Raw genomic sequence first — 20,116 nt, 5'->3', positions numbered from 1 at the left:
TATTATACAATAAGTTACTACAGTGATAGAAGCTTTTGCTTTAAACCTTTGACAATGATTTGAATCTGAGTTGACGCATGTCATCATCGTCATTATATAACCTTAAAAATAATATTGAAATTACCGTATGCTACTGTACAGTTAGTGTATACTTTGTATTTGTCACAGCGCAGCTGTATTTACTTAAATTACTTATTTAAAGTCACTTGGTTAAAATATATGATAAAAAACATGGCAGACTTGCTGATAAAAACTTGCAGATGCCTCAAACAGGCATCAGAGAACTAATTACTGACGTTTTCCATTTTGCATGCTCATGATACGTACATAAAAATCTGTTACCCGTGGGCGTACGCATATTTTTCCACTCTTTACATTAAAACGGCTTCTGAAAACAGCCTTAGCAGGAGGTTCATGTGTCGCTAATGCATGCAGGCATAGCTATGCTGGTGGAGTCATCAAGCTGCGTTGGGATAATATTCCATAAACAGTGGGTTTATATGTAGCTTTATAAAGCTTTATCACCACGTTATTTCACAGTGCAGCTTGTGTTTCTGAAGGGTAATATCTGATTTGTTGGTGATTCAGTAAAACGTTGACCATTGTTGAAGTCGCAGCTGATGAATTGTGCAGAGAGTCTCCAGTAAAGCAGCTCGGCCCTCCCTGTGTTTAATCTCACGCCGTTACACAACCAGGTTGGATAAACTGACAAATGAATAGATTTGCATGTGATTTAGAACAATCCTGTCGCAGATTAATCCCCGGTGAAACAAAATAAGTCGCGGTGCATTCATATATTCATCTGTGTCCTCCCAAAACGGAGCAAATGCGCTGCGTTGCGTTATGCATGAGCCACTCGGAACCGGATCCTGAAGCGATTTTCTGTACCTTTGATTTGAAAGTGATTTGGCAAATGAAAAAAAGATGTCCGTGTCGGTCCAGCGGTGAGCTGAGATTTCTGATGGCACGGCCTGTATTAAAATTTTACTGTGATATTAAGTTGAATTATTAAGTTTGAGGCAGACTTGTCTTGGTGCTGGGTGTTAAATAGCTTCACATTTTGCAGAGTGATGACAACAAGAAAAACCTGACTCAGTGCTGTGCTTGTACTGAAGTGGCCTCTTATCTACGTTGGGTCGAGTCTCCCAAAACAAGGCTGAGATGCAGCCAGTCCAGCTGCTTTTGAGTGCCCTAAGCTCAGAGTGAGACTGTGAGGCTTGAAGCCTTCAGACTGGGTTATATCAAAGAGTCCCAAAATAGACTCGCTGGCTGTCTTCTTGATATTTAAGACGGACAAGAACTAAAAGGCAGTGGTTGTGTGCGAGTCCTCGGAGGCGAGGAGCGCCAGGCAGTCAAATGAAGATTAACTTAATTTCACTGTAATTTAATTCATTTGAAATGATCCTGAGCAGAGAATGTCAAATGGGGGCTAGTGCAATCATTCGTCTCACTCTCACCACTATTAGCTGCCTTTGTACCGCGCGGTGCAGTCGGTCCTACAACACTAAATCAACTAACATCTTCCCCATTAGGGCCCCTGGGAAATAGCTGAGTTTAATAAGCTTGCACGGGGCATCTTGGGTGATATTTCCAGCCCGTGACATGGGAGAACGTGGGATCCAAGCTGTAGGGTTGCAACGGACAAATATAGAGTGAGATTAATTGTTCACAACAAAGGAACCACAAATTAACCACAGCAAATAGGAACGCGTAATTAGAAATTGTGGCACATTAATGATTGGTCCCAGCAGGCAATTATTAGACGAATGTGGCCATTATTCAATTCTCCTTTTGCTTTGCTAAAGAAGCACTTGTGCAGAGAGTATTTCCTGTTCGTGCGAGTGAGATCATCATGTCTGAGCTCCAATAAGGCAGAAATAGATCGGTGTCAGTCAGGTTTAACCTGAGAAGCTGGTCGGAGGAATAGATCCTCACACATGGCACCAGCAAGCAATTTTGTGCTTATATGTAAACTAGGTTGTAACACAAGACTGGGTGTTTGGGCACGTGTTCAGTATCCGCTGTTCGTGAACTCATCCACTGCAGGGATAAAGTTAATGGTTTCAAATCAGCCCTTTCGTTGCACTTCTACGAAGCTACTGTAGCTGCAGATCCCACAGTCACAGTGTACAGTACCTGCAGGCGGCGTGCGGTGTCAAACTAAGGCCAAAGTGTGGGCGGATGCTCAGTGAGTGTGAGGCTGCCGCGACATCAGGTGGTCACGTCTGCACGCGCGCTCTCTCCGAGCGCAGAGCGGCGTTTGCATAACTGAGACGCACCTGCTCCTCTGAGCGACAGCGCGTTCTAATACGATCACTTCCTTTCCTTTCAGCGTCCGATGCTGCAAAAATAATAAATCCAACCGACTTTTCCGCTCCAGATGTTAATTGCTGTTTTCATTCCCCTTTGATTAATTTTCCTTAATGACGCTTGCATTGCGTTGTGCCGGCGCCGGGCGTCCCACCTTGCTGTTGCTGCGGACGTCCAGTCGGTGCCAACGTCTGTCTGCCACGTTCACGTTGCCTGGCAACTGTAGCACCACCGTGCCAGAGCCATGGTTGATTTTCAAGGTGGGGGTCCCATCAATTAGCTCTGGATGTGCAGAGAGAGACAGGAGGAATGGTCAGGGGGTGAGAAAATGTATGAAATCATCAGGTTTTAGGGTTTGAGAACTTTGTTTTGACAAACAAAATAGATAAATATATTAAAGATAAAGTATGAAAACCACAGTACACCACAGTGACAGTTCATAGGTCCATAATTGCCATATTGCTAATATTGCCTTCGTGCAGTACAGTATATTAACAATAACAAAGATTATTGCACGGAGGCTGCTGTGATGAAGTTTTTTCTCTTGGCAGTCAACAAATATCTGACAAAACGCATTACGTCCTATTTACTGACTTACTCGAATGGGAAATTAAAAGTTAATGAAGTGGTTAAGACTGCGAGTGAGCGCGGCGCCATATGTAAGGAATTATGAAAACGCACACGATCAATCATCACGCACGCTGAGCCTTCACAGAACGGAACGGAAGCCGCGCGAGGCCGGACTTGCTGCTCCGCTGACGTCTTAAACCACGTGAAGTCCTGTTTGGACCGAGACCTGTCTATTCCTGGACTATAATAAGCAGGAAGTCTACTATAAATGGTTTACACAGAGTTGACATCTTTCTGTCAGTCTATTTTTAATAAAGCAAAAACAACAATACTGTTTGACTTTTTATTTCACTGACGTCACATCCTTCCATTAGTCCGAGCGCTGCTTTTACCTTCTCATAAGTCCAGAGTCTATTTTCTGCTGCAGCAACGCTGAGCAGTAAACTTATGTAAAAGTACCACCGTGGCTGCACTTGGGTCATAAATGCATGGTAATTATGTTTTCATCTTTGAAAATTACAAATGATGCGAGAACAGCAGTGCTGCAGGTCTCTGTATTCGATTAAAAATAATAAGGTGCCGTCACAGTTCGTGTCCTGGAGCGACGCTCCCACGCACCCGTCACCAGAGCCACGCATCCACGTTGCACCAAAGCGCTCCGTTACGGGCGCTCTGCTTCATTTTGGCTGATCCTTCGTCATGCGTCGGTCCATCGGCGCCGTTTCATCCTCTTGTCGCTCCGTTACCGTTTGCCCCGTTGCACCTTTTCCTTCATTTGGTTCAGTGCCGCGTTTACACATGACTCACGCGCTTTGGCGTGACATTCCTCTCTTTGTGCTGCTTGTCTCCCATCAGGGCTGCTTATGCTATTTTGCATACTGAGATGTGTCGGTCCTTGCGGTCGCGCACTGTCGCCGCCCATTCAAATCGCTCCGTGCCTCGTCGTCACCTTGAGCTGGAAGAAATTAGGTGTTGTTGAGCGCGCGACGCCGGCCCGGCTAATTGCCTTGTCAAGCGTGAGTTCTCGCTATCTGATGAGCAGCCCACACGTCACCATGCTCTTTTTTAGATAGGGGGGAAAAAAACGGCCCAAAACCACCACAGTGTCAGGTCAAAACCACAGTTAGTACAAGGTTGTTGTTAGTCCAACTTTCCTTCAATTACAGCACCTGTGAGTTGATTTATCCTGCTCCAGCTGCAAGATGAGACACTGCTGCACCTCTGGAGCAATCCAATTAATTTTAATATATTGGCCAGACATTTGACAAGAAAGAACAAGCTAACCTCAATATATATAACAGTTCAATCTAGGAGTTACCGCCATTGTTTAACTTATCCATTGTCGTCGTTGGGAGCTACTTCACTCCCTCATTCCGAATCTTGCTCCAACCAATTTATTTTGTTCCTTCATTTACTGTTCCACCTGGGACCCTTCATCTTTTTTTTCCTGTTTTATCTTACTCATCTCACTCTTTCAATTTGCATTCCTCAGGCTGCACCCTCAGGGGAATTTCTTTCATTCTTGAACCTCATCCTATGCTAATGTTGTCACCACCAGCCATTCTTCCTTTCACACCTGCACCCTGGCAGCCTGATACAGTATGTCAAAACTGGCACTACACCCAAACCCACAAAGGTCATCTGCATAAATCTGACAAAAAAGGAGGTTTTGACTCAAAGTACCTGTAAACATAAGTGTTTATGCCAAATCACTGACTGACCAAGGCTACTGTAGCATTGTTAAGATATGATTTTGAAAGAGCGAACAAAGCAGGAACAATAAGTGGGTTTTAATTGTGAAATTACAAAGAAGAAACAAACCAAAGAGATGGAGAAAAGAATGGTGCTCAACCAACTGATGGGAGAAGGTAAAAAAAACAATGATGTAGGACTGAGAGCAAGATGATAGCTGGTATGACAGTGAGCGAATAAGAAAGAAAACGCAGAAAACCAAATGGACGAGATCAAAAAAGAGGAGAAAAGGAAAACAGTTAAGGGCAAGCTCCAATCTTCTACAGGATGAATTTAATTATAGATTTGTTTATAAAAAAAAGGGCTCTTGCATTTATGGCTGCATCAGTTTCAGAAATCTGATTTTTTTCAGATAATGGGCTTAATTAAACCCAACTATTCATTAAGGATGATTCACAAACATATTTGGTCTGCAATTAAAGAGGGCCACAGACTGTCCCTAAAAACCTATACACTGTACAGTAGCACTGAAGACCAGGCACCACTGCTCAGTTCAAAGCAACCTGAGAGGCGCAGGCAAGAAACTGAACCCAACAGTGAATATACTGTATCCTGCTAACAAGTAGGCACAGCGTGATTTAACTGAAAAGTCACTTTGCTCCGATTTTTAACAGCAAGCAGGAAAGAAAAACGAAAAGAAAAAGAGACATGTGATGATCACACATTTGTTTCAAGTTTGGTTTCTTAGAGAAAGTTCGGCTGGAACTACTAAAGATAAAGATTTGAAAATGGTAAAAAAATTTTTTACTGTGGATCTTGCATTTTCACACTAAGCAGATAAACTTGACAAGCAGATAAAGCACAATAAAAGATTTGTTTAGTTACGTTGTTTCACTTCATATGATATGGTGAAATACAGACGCCTGTGGCAGCAGGTGCGTCTTCAAATATCTCTTTCAACATGGCGCCACGCGTCCCTTTGGGGGCGGCTCTTTAGAAAACAGTTTCATATATCTTTACCAAAAAAAGACATTATATGAAACCATGAAAAGTTACAGTAGTGATGCTATAAGGTATAAAAAAATGGGTTCAGTTTTAAGTCACTGGGTTTTGTAACTGTCTGAGGCTGTTGCTTTAATTACTACATAACACAACCAGCTCACATACTGTACTTGATAAACCTGTACAACAACCTCATAGTACAGTAGGTAAAATATACTGTCTAATACTAATAAGGAACAATTCTACATACATGTAGGCATAAGTCATTTAATTCTTAGGCCTTGCATAAAAAAACAAACAAATAGTTTGATATTTGGGACGAAGTGATCTGGGTTCGCATCAGTAACAGTAACGTAATGAGATGAAACCAGGAACAGAGGGTGTCTAGTTGGGAATGCAACAGGATAAGAAGTCAAAATGAGGCAACATGAGCCTTTTACATGCTCTGTGTATGAGGGTTTAGAAAAGACTCTTAAAGGGCTCTTCCACCCAATCCAGGCTTTTCCTGCTGCTCATATGTTATTCATCACCTCCTACTGTAAACAATGAAAACAGAGAGAGAGAGAAACGTCTCCGATGAACTTGGCCTCCCACAGAGTTAAGGGGCTCTGAAATGTAAAAATGTGCCTCTTCTCTAATGGCCTGAGGATGCAGGAGTCAAACTGTGAGCATATGGACTACATAAACAGCATTTGCCACACAGTGAAGCACTCACCCATACGCTGAAGCTCTCCAGAATCTAGCCTGTGGAGTTATGGACTGCATGGAGTGAATGGGTCAGTAAGCTACACGTAGCCGGCCCCACATCGGATCTCTGCAGCTACTGTAGCAGCCCCTATTTGGAAGCTATTAAATGTTAAGCCCAAGTGAATGTGAGGGTGTGAGTCCCGTCGCTTCCTGGATCCCCTGTCTGCAATTCATCTCCTCTTCTTTGTTCATCACTCAGTCTTCGTTTCTGATAGACGCCGTGTGTTTTATGCTCATTTTGGTTTTAAAACATTCGTCCCAGACCTTATCTCACCCCCTGCCAGCGAGTGTTTTCCATTCTGCGAATGTGTTGTAATTACACAACTTTAACTTGTCTCGTTAATTTGACTATTGATTGGACTGAGCTGGCCTCTGGCTGGTAGTTATTACATCCGCGTGTGTGTGCGCGCGCGTGTGTGTGTGTGAGTAACACATCAAACACCTCCAGCAATGTTTGTCATTTATTGCTGATCTCACTGGACACAAATAAATGAGGTGACAGTCAGTCTCGCTAACGCAGCCAGGGTCATTGTTCTGATTCGAAGGCAGTCGGTGATGTTGTCTGCTTTAATGTTTTCCTGTCTTGAACGAGAGCCAAACTGAACAGGGGTCAGAATAGGTGAGTTACACAAGACTATTAAGAATATTTGATTTGTAAGTTAACTAATAATAGATTTATTGAGGCAAATACACTTTGTAAACCGCTGTGCAAACTGATTCCACAGAGTCTGCTGGTATTTTGTATCAGTCTATTCTCACTGTTTCCAATTTATGTGTGTTATAAAATATGTCTATACATTTTATAACACTCTAGACCAATTTTACAAGTATCTTAATTAGTTATTGACTCTTAAGAAAACACTTTGACACCTTTGTACAATCTTTCCTCCCGCAAAAGTTTAACAGACTGCTGCAGAAGCATAAATGCCTACTGTACTGTACTGTACGTATGGCACAGATCAGATCCGCACTCAAACTCCCCCAGAGGTGATGACAGATTGTAGTGACAACGTCGAGGAATATGGCAGCCAGACAGGTGGTGGGGCTGCGACTGTAGGACAGTGTCACAGCTGCCAGAAATGTAATGTCAAAGCAGACGTAAGCACAAGTGTTGGCTGCAAACTTTGAGCAGGAGAAAGTTAAGTTATAGTCATTTACTAAAGAAGAAGAGCTCGCAAGGTGTTTCACATTAAACAGTGCTGCCTGTTCAATTTCACAAGAACAATACAGTGTGTGTGTGTGTGTGTGTGTGTGTGTGTGTGTGTGTGTGTGTGTGTGTGTGTGTGTGTGTGTGTGTGTGTGTGTGTGTGTGTGTGCCCATCCCTGTGTATATACTGTACACACACACAGATGCAGGTTGATATAAGACTGGCTTTGCCGTAAAACAGCAGTCAAAATAAATTTACTGGAAGCCGTGTGTTTGCACTCCAGTCGTGCTGCTGGGTTTGTTTGTGGCAGGAGATTCACTTTGCGATTATTTGTGTTAAAAGGTTATTCTACACTCATGAATAAAACATGTGTACAGTATTGTTGAATGGGACTAAATATTGTTCTTTGAACTACTGCTCCTTTGTGCTGGGAATTTGGATGAGCTCTGTGCACGAAAAGTGTATAATGAGAGCCTCGCTTGGAACAAACTGACCCTGAACTGTTCACAATGGCCGTCCTGAGCTCAGGATGACCTTATGGAAATGGAAGGCCCCGCCAAATTAATACACAACATTTACATGCTTGTGAAAATAAATGGATTTCAGGTACAGTAGCACCCGGTGTTCTGCTGGTATTACCTAGAAGGTCAGCTTAGGAATGGGCGCGCACACACACACACACACACACACACACACACACACACACACACACACACACACACACACACACACACACACACACACACACACACACACACACACACACACACACAAACACCCACTCTGTGTTATAACCATGTAATCTCCTCCTCACTAGCAGCTGAAGATTGGATGTAGTACACAGCTATGTTCTGTGTGTGTGTGTGTGTGTGTGTGTGTGTGTGTGTGTGTGTGTGTGTGTGTGTGCCATACACCATCCCTGGCTTACGTGGCTGGCTTGGTATAGCAGCCCTGCAGCAGGATAAAGGGCGGATGAGTGGGCGGCTTTGGAACACCAAACCAGCATTTCAATAAGAATCTAAGGGTGTGTGTGTGTGTGTGTGTGTGTGTGTGTGTGTGTGTGTGTGTGTGTGTGTCTGTAAAGCTGTGGGGAAAGTGAACAGGCTCAATGGGCAGCATGACTTGTGAAGGCGTAATAACAAAGTTATTACACAGACACAACAGTGAAATGGTCAACACAAACACAAACATAAACGAAGAAAGCGGTTGAGGTTGTTCAACAGTCTCCTGACATCGTAAGACCCTTCGCAAACTCCACTTTGAACTTGAAGCCTCGCCATGAGAGCAGGGCAGCGCTCCGTCTGAGTTTCGCGTGAGCCCTCCATTGCAGCCGCGCTCCATTTGGGAGAGAATCACCACATTTTGTATGGCTGCTCTTGTAATTAAGCATCAATCCAATGTGGCCCTTCTGAGCGGCAGCATGGCCGGTGAAAGCTTGAAGCGGTTAAGTTGAAAAGCCATTTTCGTTCCCCCGGTGCACCTCTAATCCCATTTAATCAAAAAGTTCTTTGTTTTAAAAACGGGGAGTTCAGCTCCTGGACGGCTCCATGGTGCACCGTGAAGATGAGAGCGGAAAACAGGTTTTATAGGTGCCTCGTTTAAACTGGCAGAGCACAGAATACTCTAATAAACACTTTCATCCGCTCTGTCTGTCTGACATCTAATCTTTCCAATTCCAGATCCCTATGTTGTATGTTCAGTGAAGTATGTAGGTGTAAAGGTGGACTAATGCAATATACTGTGGTGATATTACCATTTTTATATTAAAAATTAGATGCTAGACATTCCGTGTTGCTCATATCTGGTTTGCAGGAAGTCTGGCCCAGACTGTGGCCGGTGAATGCTTTTAATATTATTTGTATATCAGGTGGGTTTGTGCAGTAGGTGTCCAGGCAAAGACGGTTCTATGCAGTGATCGTCACGGCCCCCTGTCTGGTCCTGTCCTGAGCCCCCACTCACTCCAGCCCCGCCCCTTGTCTCCGTCCACACCCAGCTCCTGGTTTTCTCCCCTGTTCATGTCCCCCTGTGCCTTTTCGTCTGTGCTCTGACGACGGTGGGCTCTGCTACAGTACGTCGTCTGCCGTCGTACCCACAGGGACGCTCATCTTGAGTTCAAGTATGTGTATTCTCTTCTATATTTATTCTCTTGGTTTTAAAGCCATGTTGAATTCTAGATGTCATGTGTTTCCATGTAACCTAAGGTAAACCAAACTCAGGCTTTCAAGTCTATGTTTTGAAGTAGAACAAGTTGAGTTTATGCATTTATCTAAGGTTTACAGCTCAAGTTTTTGTATTTGTTTTTGTCCAAGTATCATACGTTTGAGGTATTAATTTATGAGTTGGAGGACATGATTTAGAACTTTCTTTGATCTAGAACCTGTGCTTAGTCTTTCATTTTCATGTTTGAAGATGACGCTTAATGGTATTTTGTCACAAAACAGAGATTTAATATGTTTGAAAGTGCAGAATCAAGTTGCCATTTTAATTTTTGCAATTCTCATTATTACAGTAACATGGTTCTATGTTTGCATTTGTAGAATTGAAATGTTTCGCTCTGGTTTTCTCTTGCTGTATGTGCGTTGAATGTGAACAGGGGTTGCTTTCGGCCTTCTTGAGTCAACCTGTGGATGGTGGACTGTAGATCACCTCCCGTCTAATGTCTGATGGGTTGGGCTCCATCTACAGTAGCAATAATGGCTGGAGGTGGCAAAGCCATCCGTCTTCGAGCACAGTGCACAGAGAGCAGATCTACCGACTCGTTGCCTTGGCAGAGTTGATGTGCAGCTTTAGTGTTCCAGAGCTAAGCAGTTTCACCGTTATCATGAACAGCAGCAATGATGTTGACACTAAAAAGGAAACCCAATGTCTAATAAAGTGTAATTACCCTTTAATGCTACTGGGCCTGCAGTGGGAAGTTCAGCGCTGAAACTGGAGGCTTTCATCTGCACGGTGAGGACACATTAAAGATCACTGCATCCTGCCACCACTGGGTGCACTGATAACTGGGAGGCTCTCATCACAGTCCGTACACTGCACCGCCATGCATTACTGCAGTTACACTGGGCCTCGGCACAGTTTATAGGCTTGCAGATGAATTTGTTACATGCGGTAGCTGAACCTTGAAACAAGTTAATTAGCGCTCTAAATATGTACAGCCTGACTCTAATTACACTCTGTGCAGTGACAAATCAGCACTTACTCCACTAACAAAGCCATTAACTCTTTGGGATCCAACAACACGTAATGGTGTGAATGTGGACCCTGCAACAGAAAAGCCTGCACTTTACCGTAAAGGCGCACACACACACACACACACACACACACACACACACACACACACACACACACACACACACTAGCGGTTCCTTAGGCGGACTTCACCTCCCACATAGATTACTTTGGCAGTGATAGAACAACAGCATCTCTCCCAAGAGAGAGGACCAATGAACGGGAAGAAGCAGCGAGAGAGACAAGGAGGCGTTAGTCTCTCAGATTAAAACACTAAATTTACCAAGATGTTCAAGACATTTTGTTCCATCGCCCTGTCTGTCTTTAATGCCTGCCCGGCTGCCACAGTCAATTCAACAAGTTTTACTGACTTCAAAGTTCAACACGATGGCCAGAGAAGCAGAGAAAAGACCATCATTCTCCCTTATGAGCTGCTCATGCAGAGGCTCTGTTTGCACTCGTGAGGTCTTTTCAACAAAACGCGGCGTGAGGCCCTCGCAGCGAGTGCGTGGCAGGAGGTGGCGCGCGCACCTGTCCGCCGCACGCCTTAATCTTTGAAAAACAATCCCCTTCGAATGGGAGTCAAGGCGGCACGCATCCACATGCACGTGGTGTCGGCTTTAATACGGTCCAAATCGAGGAGCGGGCGCGGCTGTGCGCCGGCCGCTGCCTAATCCCCAGGTCGTGGCAAGTTAATACATTCAACATGAAATGGCTTTCGGTTCTTGTCTAGTAACAATCCGGAGTCTCCAGGCTCTGAGCGCGGGAGAAGATTTAGGAGGTGAAGCGCAGTTTATTTGGATGCAATTTGCCTCAGGACAGCGCTGCCTGGGTTTCAACTAGCGCTTGTTTCCTGCCTCTTTGGAGAAACAGCGACAAAGCCAAACTCAGCGGTGCATCGTTGGTTTGGTGGAACAGTGACTTACACTCGGTCATCGATGAACCTACTGTGTGTGAACTTTCTTGGTTCGTTCGTGGCCTGTGCTGTTTTCTTTGGGAATAAATCACCTTTGAGATTGTGCATCAAAGTGGGATTACAGCACAAACAGATAACTGTCAGCAGAACACGCCTGGTTTCTGGAGACACAAAGGCTCTTTGTGCTTCCTTTATACTGGGCCTTGATTTTTTGAAGAGTAAATAAAAATCTCGAACCTAACAATCATCGCCGTGTGTGTTAACGCCTGCAGAGTCATAAGCACACTCTGTTTAATCAAAAGGCAGTTTGTTCTACGCAGCTTTAAGTTTTAAGGTGATTAGCACCGTACCAGTGATTGCACCGGAGCCTGAGCTCGTGTCCCTCAGATGTCCCTCACATGACGCACTGCTGACATGATGTCATTTTGGAAGCGAATGCACTCGGAGGCAAACGGAAGCTCCACTTACAGCACAAGAAGAATAGAGGAAATATCCAATTTCCAAGATAATGGGTATAATTTCTTCCTTTCAGGCAGCCATGATTAACACGGTGGAGGCTCCTCCGTCTGAGAGGTGGGGCGTGGAGGTCAACTGGGGTCATTTGGAATTTACTGCTATGATTTCACCTCTAGTGCCTCCTTGTCCTGATTGACCTGCATTAGTGGAGACACTGCACATTTCCCATGTTTTTCCTGGCTCACGGCCGCTTGCTAATTTTCTATTCTGAGGACATTTACCTGAAAGTGCGAAAAAGGTTAAATTAATTAACTACAAAGTAATCGTAATATCCTCTATCTGGTCTCAGTCGCAGCTGTCCTCGCGCTCAGTGGAGAACATTGAGGCAGGGCCAGATGAGACAAAGTAATAAAGTCTCCTACCGATGGCCATGAAGTCCTCGTGGTCCCAGGCTTGCAGCTGCGCCAGGGGGCCGCTGTACAGCAGCAGCCCGTCGACCACGTCCGTGATGAACTCCAGCGACACGTGGCTCTCGAAGCAAGGCATCATGGGAGGAAACCAGGCATAGCCATTCCCATAGAAACTGTGTTTGTTCTGCTGGCACTCGGGCCCTTCGAACTGAGCGGGGCACTGGCACCTAGAAGGGAAAACGAGCCAGAAGAAATTAGTCAATGCAACAAACTTTTTTAAGACTTTGGTTTCTTTCTTGGGTTTGAACCCTTTTCAAAGCCAAGCCTTTTTTCTGGGGGTCTTCTGGAACTGTGACAGAGCCCTCTCCCCATTTGAGCCACTTGCTGCATTTGATTCAACGTTTCTCTCCAAGTCTGGTGAGTTTCTCGTCTCACACCAGGCCCCTTCGGCTATTTCTTCCACTCACACGTCGTCCATTTCACTGATGCAGATGTTCTCATTAGTGACAAAACCACAGGGAGAATCAGTACACCACTAGGAAACTCATCTCTCTGCCTCCAAGTGCTCCTTTATGCTATTACTCCTATCAAAATTTCACCTCCCACACATTTGCCCATTGCCATGTACAGTACAGTACAGGCAGAGCAGAGTGTGTCTGGAGTTAGAGGAAGCACATGTGTATATTTAAGCTATTTAATGGACAAAATAAGGATTCTGTTATTCTAACATTCACTTTCGAGAACTGGTTAGTCTTTGAACCACGTTAGTTAAAGTATCCAAAACAGGGGCTTTGCTACTAAGCTCTGTGGAGGTTTATGGGTTAGTTCATCATGACTCCATGAAGCCCAAACATCATTACGCTTTTCAAAAGGCCTGGGAGAAGCACAGTTTGCTCTACAGCATTAAAGTTATCCAGTCATGCCATCTCCAATCAGCCGTAATCCCGTTGGATCAGAAAACAACACACCTCCAAGGTGCACCATTAACCTAGAAAATGCAAAATATTCTTTATCAGCAGGAACACAGCGGGGGAATTTCGACGTCAAGGCTCTACACATCTCCCAAATCATTTTCTCTTATTTATCTGATTCTCAGAATGCTTTGTTTTTCAATTCATATCTCCTGTTTATTAGCTATATATGAATCTGATAAAAGAAGGCTTTCATTCTCCCACCAAAAGGAAAAAAAAATCCACCTGTTGTTAGCAATTACGGAATATACAAATAGCACACACAGCTTCCCTACTGAATATACAGACAAACACACAGCTCAGAGAAACAAGATATTTCTCCAGGGCAATTCCACCTCTCCTAATAAGTGAGTTTTTATTGGTTTGTGGTGTTCACACATCATCTGCTTTTCAAAATATCCTGGTGAAATTCTGCAGAAGCACACGGAAGACGTGCTCAGAAATACGTGCACGTGCAAACAAACGAGCACGCCACCCTGGCGTTGTGTAAACAGCTCCTTCCTCAGCCGATGATTCCTTTATTCATTGCTCATTTCCCTGCCTCTGCTGTCATCCAGGATGCAAGAAGAGCCCCACACATACACACATACAGGAAATTACACAGATCACGTACAATATATGTTGCCTTTGCAGGCGGAGCAATGTCATTGCGCTGCCTTCCGACAGAAAAACAAGTGAACACAAAAGCACGGTGTCAATAAAAAGGACTGAGAGGAAATGGAATGAGAGACACGTGAACCTGAATGCGTCTGAATGTTCATGTTTTGTATGTGTGTGTTAGTGAGTGACGATTTTTCCTTCTATTACTTTAATCAAAGTCAATTTTAATATTCCTCACTTAAAGTGAAGGGAATATAAACTATAAGGATGTTGATACTATTATGCATGAATATTCATTTTTATCTGGGTCAGCTTTTCCCATGGAAGCAGTTCACTGGCAGCTTTAGATGTGCTAAGTTTTGTTCCACTTTGAGTTTTGCCCATTAACTTTTCTTAGGTTGTGATGGTTACAGTGAATAACCTCTTTGATGAAATGAAAAAACGAAAGCTTAATGTGCTTCTAAAACAAATCTGACCCACAGGATGCAAAATGGCCCCTGAACGCCTCGCATGCACTGACTGTATTGCACGGTATGTTTACTGTTCACAGTTTTAAGACAATGCGGTGGATCAGAGAATGCTGGTATGGAAGGTTTCTGCTGACTCTCTGCTACATCTGTCTTTGGAACCAAATGAAACAAATCAACTAGTTAAAGACTGCCCTGCTATAGGCTGGCTGGAGACCTCCCACCCCCCTGTACCCTGCCCCCGCCCTCAGCCTGCTGGGATAGACTCCAGCCCCCACGCAAGAAGATGGAGGGATGGATAGTTAAAAGCATGCTCTGTGTGATTTGTTGGGTTTAGTTGTGCCTTAAAACTGACCTTCACCTCAAGTGTCTTGAGATAACCATGTTGTGATTTGGTGCTACATACTGTAAGTAAAACTGAATTGAATTGTTTAAAAATTACACTAAACAATTACTTAAAATGTTTTTAACAAACAATCTGAACTTAATTTGGGTTAATTACTGTAGCATAACTTTCCTCTATCAGCCTATCAAAGACTCAAAAAGTCCACTTGCATCTCATCCTCGTTGAGTGTGTAGATTATGATTACTAGGTTATGCTCATACAGTACATGGACGCATTCACCTTTCCGTCAACTGCACATAAGTGTCTCTATTCCAACCATCTGAATATTGTCCAAAGATTCAATTAAACCCCATCGATTTACCTGCAAATGATTTCCTTAGTGTTAGACTCTTACAAGCTGATGGAGGGTGGAGACCATGCTGTAGTGATGGGGAGCATCCTGGGAAAAGTACAGTACAGTAGCAGTCCCACCTAAATTCAGTGAGTTGTTTAAATGGGCTTTTAACAATACAGGGGTTAACAACAGTTCAAGAGATTCTCACATACTGTATTATTCAAGGGCATAAACCTCACCAGTAATTAAACCACTTGCATGTTTTTCCAAAGCCATTAGATGCGAGAAAGGTGATGGCCAATAGGTGGAAAAAATGAGACTACTGTACGGTGGTTGTTGGGAACACTTCTATCATCCCATCCGTTATAAATTGTCTTCAGAGTGTGATTGACAAAATCATGAACGCTTCGGGTTCAGGTCAGACTAAAAGAAAACGGCTTCATTAGCGAGATAAATCAGACGAAAACGTGGAAGCTTGGCGGAAGCGATGCTGAATGCGTTTAACCGCGGTGTCGGCCATTGATCTTATTATTAAACTGGTGCTGCCTAACAATGGTTCTTCTGTACTCGCTCTTTACTCTCACTGCACCCTGAGTTCATACAAGCGCTTGGTAACGGGTGGGCGTCGCTTTCTCGTCATCACAGTTTACATTTTACAGAAATACTTAGCATTTTTTCTTCAACCCGCTCACGTAGCATCTTCACGTACTCGATGTGGGCGTGTATGATTATGCATGATCAGGAGCGTGAGGAAAACATCGGCGTCCGCATTTCCATTTTGGCAATGTCATCGCAATCTCTCCGAGCCGACAATCCGAGACGTAGTTTTCAGTCACAATGACCGCGCTGACCAATCCTCTTACGGCAGCTTTGTTTTGCTCACTCAGTGTCTGCGGGAAATTGTGTTTGTTAACATCAGACCAGCAGCTGTAATCCCACCCCCAACCAACAACCCCCTCGCTCCATAAAGCTGGTTATTAATCCCGGTGCCTCGATTATCTGCATGTTCCTCTTTCAATCTTGAGGGGTAATCTGCTTGTGTGCGTTTGTCTACGCTGGGACGGGGTCGTATCTAAAACCCCCGGAACGGAAGCTGTCCTACAGCAATTCTGTCACACATTAACGCTTATCTCGTCTGCAAGTAACATCATTGTGTTAGTTCTTCTCCCTTCGGGTTCCAGCTCTCAGCCGTTTCTTCGTGAGGCTCCATTTTTGACACCTCCTCCACTTTTAGGAACACGCAGAGTCACACAGCAGATGTTACAAAGCTCAGGTACTGTGGTGTGACTGAAAATGTGAGAGCACGTGTGCGTGAGGGTTGACAACTCCACTTGCTTTGCCTTGTTCTCTCCCCGTCATGTAGCTGTCGGGTACTTTAAGGAAACTTTCTTCTCCTTCTCATGTTCAATAAGAAACGTGAAGCACACGGATGATATGATTTGTCAATTACGGATATAAGTCATGTTTAAGACGAAGGTAAATGATGTTTTAGCAGCACAAACCTTTCTTAAATTTAACTGCACTTCCATGTAGCGGTGTGTAACTCACATATAATAACAATAATCACAGGGAGTATCATTATCGCTTTTACTTGGACACGGAGAACATTCTGTTTAAGTGTAAACACTGCACGACTGCGTTCAATAGACGGTGTTGTGCATCACAGTCCTAAAAGGTGCTGTTCATTCAACGCGTCCTCATCCAGTGAATGTTGAAGCGAATGGATTTGTGAGGGGGTGTTCAGGAAGAATATGGGTCTGTTGCTTTTTGCATCTATACATAATAGAGGAGCCACAGTCCGCCCCCACCCCCAAGCTCCGCCGCACAAGAGAAACGGAGGCGAACTGTTTCATTCCGTTTTGTGTGAAGTGAATGTAGGCGCCGTCACCTGAACGGTAGGTGTTCATCAGGGTTCCCTGGGTACCGCGAGGCCCAGTGCAGCTTGATCGCTCCGATCATTAGTAAACTCAGTTCATTCAGAAACTCAGATGCACTGTATTATTCAGACACATCAACTATAAAGGGAGAACTCTGGATGAACCCCATCAGCTGATGCACAGTTCTGACAAGAGTAAATATAATTTCAACCAGGATCAAGAAATGATGAAAAACTAATAAGTCAGTACAATAAGTGAAAAACTATGATTAGGATTAATTAAGTGATCAGAACACTAAACACGATTCAGAATTTTTTGATCAGCTCTCTCAACCACAAGACAATCCACTTTGAGGGTAGAGCTGTGATCTCGGTAATAAAGCAAACTAAATATGCAAAGCAATGCAAATTAGATTAACAGGGAGGGAATGCGGCCCGCAAAACTCCTCATTTCTAATAACTGTGTAATTGTGTGTGTTTGTGTGCACGTGTGTAATCCAGGGATTACGTCCAGCATGGATCCAGCCAGTCATCCTGCTCCGGTCCAGCACTGAGCCATATTACACGCTGGCTGCAGCCAGCCAGACTCAAATCCTGCCCTTTTCACTCACTGCTTCTAATTAAATGAAGCTGAAGGGTAAAATTAAGTTCTCCAGGACACGGCGATACAGCTTGGTGGAGGCGCGTGTGATGAGACTTTTCTATTCCTCGGAGCTCACACATGTTTGGAGGGAGGCATGGATGTTTGGGGCTGAGCACACCGCTCCAGAATTAAAGCACATTTGACACCTGTAACACCTGCTGCTAATACTGTTATGTCTGAGGGCTGCTGCGGAGCGAGATGCGGTTTCCGAGGCGAGAATGTGTTTTTGTCTAGACACGGCCCCAGGTTGCTACGTCAGGATAAAGCTGTCGCCGCGTCGGTATTGATCAAGAAGTCATTGATTTGAAACCGTTACCTTCTTGTGTGTGCTGTTTGTTTGAGTCTAATAAGCATTTTAGAAGGATGGTCCTCATTTAGGAATAAATGAGGACCATCCTCTATGCAGTCGCGATGGCAAAGCGTCTCCCTGCTGAAGGAGTCGCAGCAGCTGTGATGCTGCTTCACGCGATTGGAGCGGCCAGAACCTCTCTGCTGCTCACATCAATAATCACGGTTTACCTCCATTTCTCTCCTCATTGAAATATATTTGCCCCCATCAGTATCAACATGAGGTGTAAACATTTTTTTACAGTTTGTAATATTATTCGCAGTAGTTTCTCTGCAATGAACAGATTTGCAATATCAGTGAACATCTCAAAGTTGCTAACCTTCAAATAGGTATTACAGCTTTTAGAAAAACAATCTTAATTGTGACTGAAATATGCATATTATTACAATTAACACCTCTGCAGCGTGACGTAAGTGTGCAGATAGATCTACATACAGTAGCTTGTGTAGGAAGCAAAACAAAGCAAAAAACTGGAATGATTTTCAATAAAATAAGAATCAGACACGCATGAAGTAAAGTCATATCAGGCAAAACAAATATACCTGTATGCAAGTACGTTTATGACCTATAGACTTTAATGACTTACAGCATCTGCAATCTGAGCGTGTTAGTAGATATCAACACCATCATCAAATCAGCTAAACTGTTGGTATTCCTGTCACCGACACCTGAAGTTCATGTTTACAGCTCATTAGCAAATGTTAGAAATGTTACGACGCTACACAAAAATGTGAATTTTGCTCAGAGCTGTGAGCAGGTATACAGCCTGACACCGAGCACGAGTGTGTGAAACACTTCCACACAAACGTACACACTGATCACATCAAACAGGCAAAAGGTGAAAACACCCAAATGGCTCAAATATAGTAAAGTGTGTGTGTGCATAAAAGAAACAACAATCTGAGGAGATACGATATAGTTCCAGACAGCAAAGGGTTCAGCTAAAGCGATCACTTATGTGTAGCTGTTCACACGTCATCTGTGCTGAGGTTCAAACTGTGTTTACCTCTTCCTGCCACAAAAGGGTAAAACATCTACGCAGGGAGATTTCATCGTTACTCTCGAACCATTGCGAGTGCGAGAATTGACTCTTAATTTCATCATAACACTCAAATCCTGCACGGAGTTACAGTTGAGACAGTGATAAAAGCTCAGTGTTTCGTTTAATTGGTTGCAAAGAGCCCCTCACTTCCACCATTAAAGATCAGAGCCTAAGGATACGCAGAACATCAGGCTGAATTACACAGAGTTAAACAGGGTCATCGTGCCTTCTCCACCACTAGAAGCACCAAAGAGCTTATTTCGTCATCGTGTTTGTAGTTAAAAGGATTTGCTGAAACGCTCTCACTCCTCTTTTGGCCTTGTTTACAGAGTGATTTATGCTAATGAACACACTTTGCTTCTGCTGCTTTTTTTTTTAATTATTTCTCCTTCATTCGAAACCAGAACTGGCAGCGTATGACAGCGAACATGTTAGACTGTTCATCTAGGTGGAGGTTGTGAGGGGTTTGTTTCTATTTATAACAATGGCAAACTGTGGGGCGTCTGATCTGGATGTTGACGCTGCCAAGTATATCGTGAAACTCTCCCATTTCATCTGCAAGTCAGACTCCTAAACAGCAGAAAAGGCCAGACAGAGAGATCCTGTCAGGAAGCCAAGCGCTGATGTCTCGACCCGCGAGACCTTGTAAAATAAAGGCTTTTAAACCGCATGTGACCTTTGTGCCCTCTAGAAATAAACACAATAACGTGTGTCCAATCAGGTCTGGAACAACTCAAATATTCCAAAAGTTCTGTGCGGTTGGCTTTAAACGCACCTACTGTGTCAGAAAGGACAATACAAACAGCATGAATGAAGGTCCCACTTTAAACTCAAGGATTCTGACAGCAGCGCCCGCTGGTGCAGCGCGGCGCCGCTCGAGCACGCTACGTCTCGCCAAATGACCGTGGCAGAATCCAAACCTCCCCGCAATGGAAACCGAACATTCTAACCTTCACGAGGGGGAGATTTACTGCGAGACAATCGCATTACACTGCATTAGCCGGGTGAA

The 20,116-nt window shown here is 44.0% G+C and overlaps 1 protein-coding gene across 1 annotated transcript in view; it reads right to left on the bottom strand.

The window, feature by feature from the left end:
• The window catches only part of si:ch211-186j3.6 (neural-cadherin), a 190,521-nt gene that overhangs the window by 42,029 nt on the left and 128,376 nt on the right, over window positions 1-20,116 (bottom strand). Inside the window, 2 exon segments of the mRNA XM_029144225.3 lie at window positions 2,465-2,592; window positions 12,492-12,706. Coding sequence (XP_029000058.1) covers window positions 2,465-2,592; window positions 12,492-12,706 — 343 coding nt within the window.

Source organism: Betta splendens, chromosome 3 (genome assembly GCF_900634795.4).
Source record: "Betta splendens chromosome 3, fBetSpl5.4, whole genome shotgun sequence".
In the NCBI taxonomy this organism is placed as follows: domain Eukaryota; kingdom Metazoa; phylum Chordata; class Actinopteri; order Anabantiformes; family Osphronemidae; genus Betta; species Betta splendens.
This window is presented reverse-complemented; position numbering and strand designations above follow the sequence as displayed.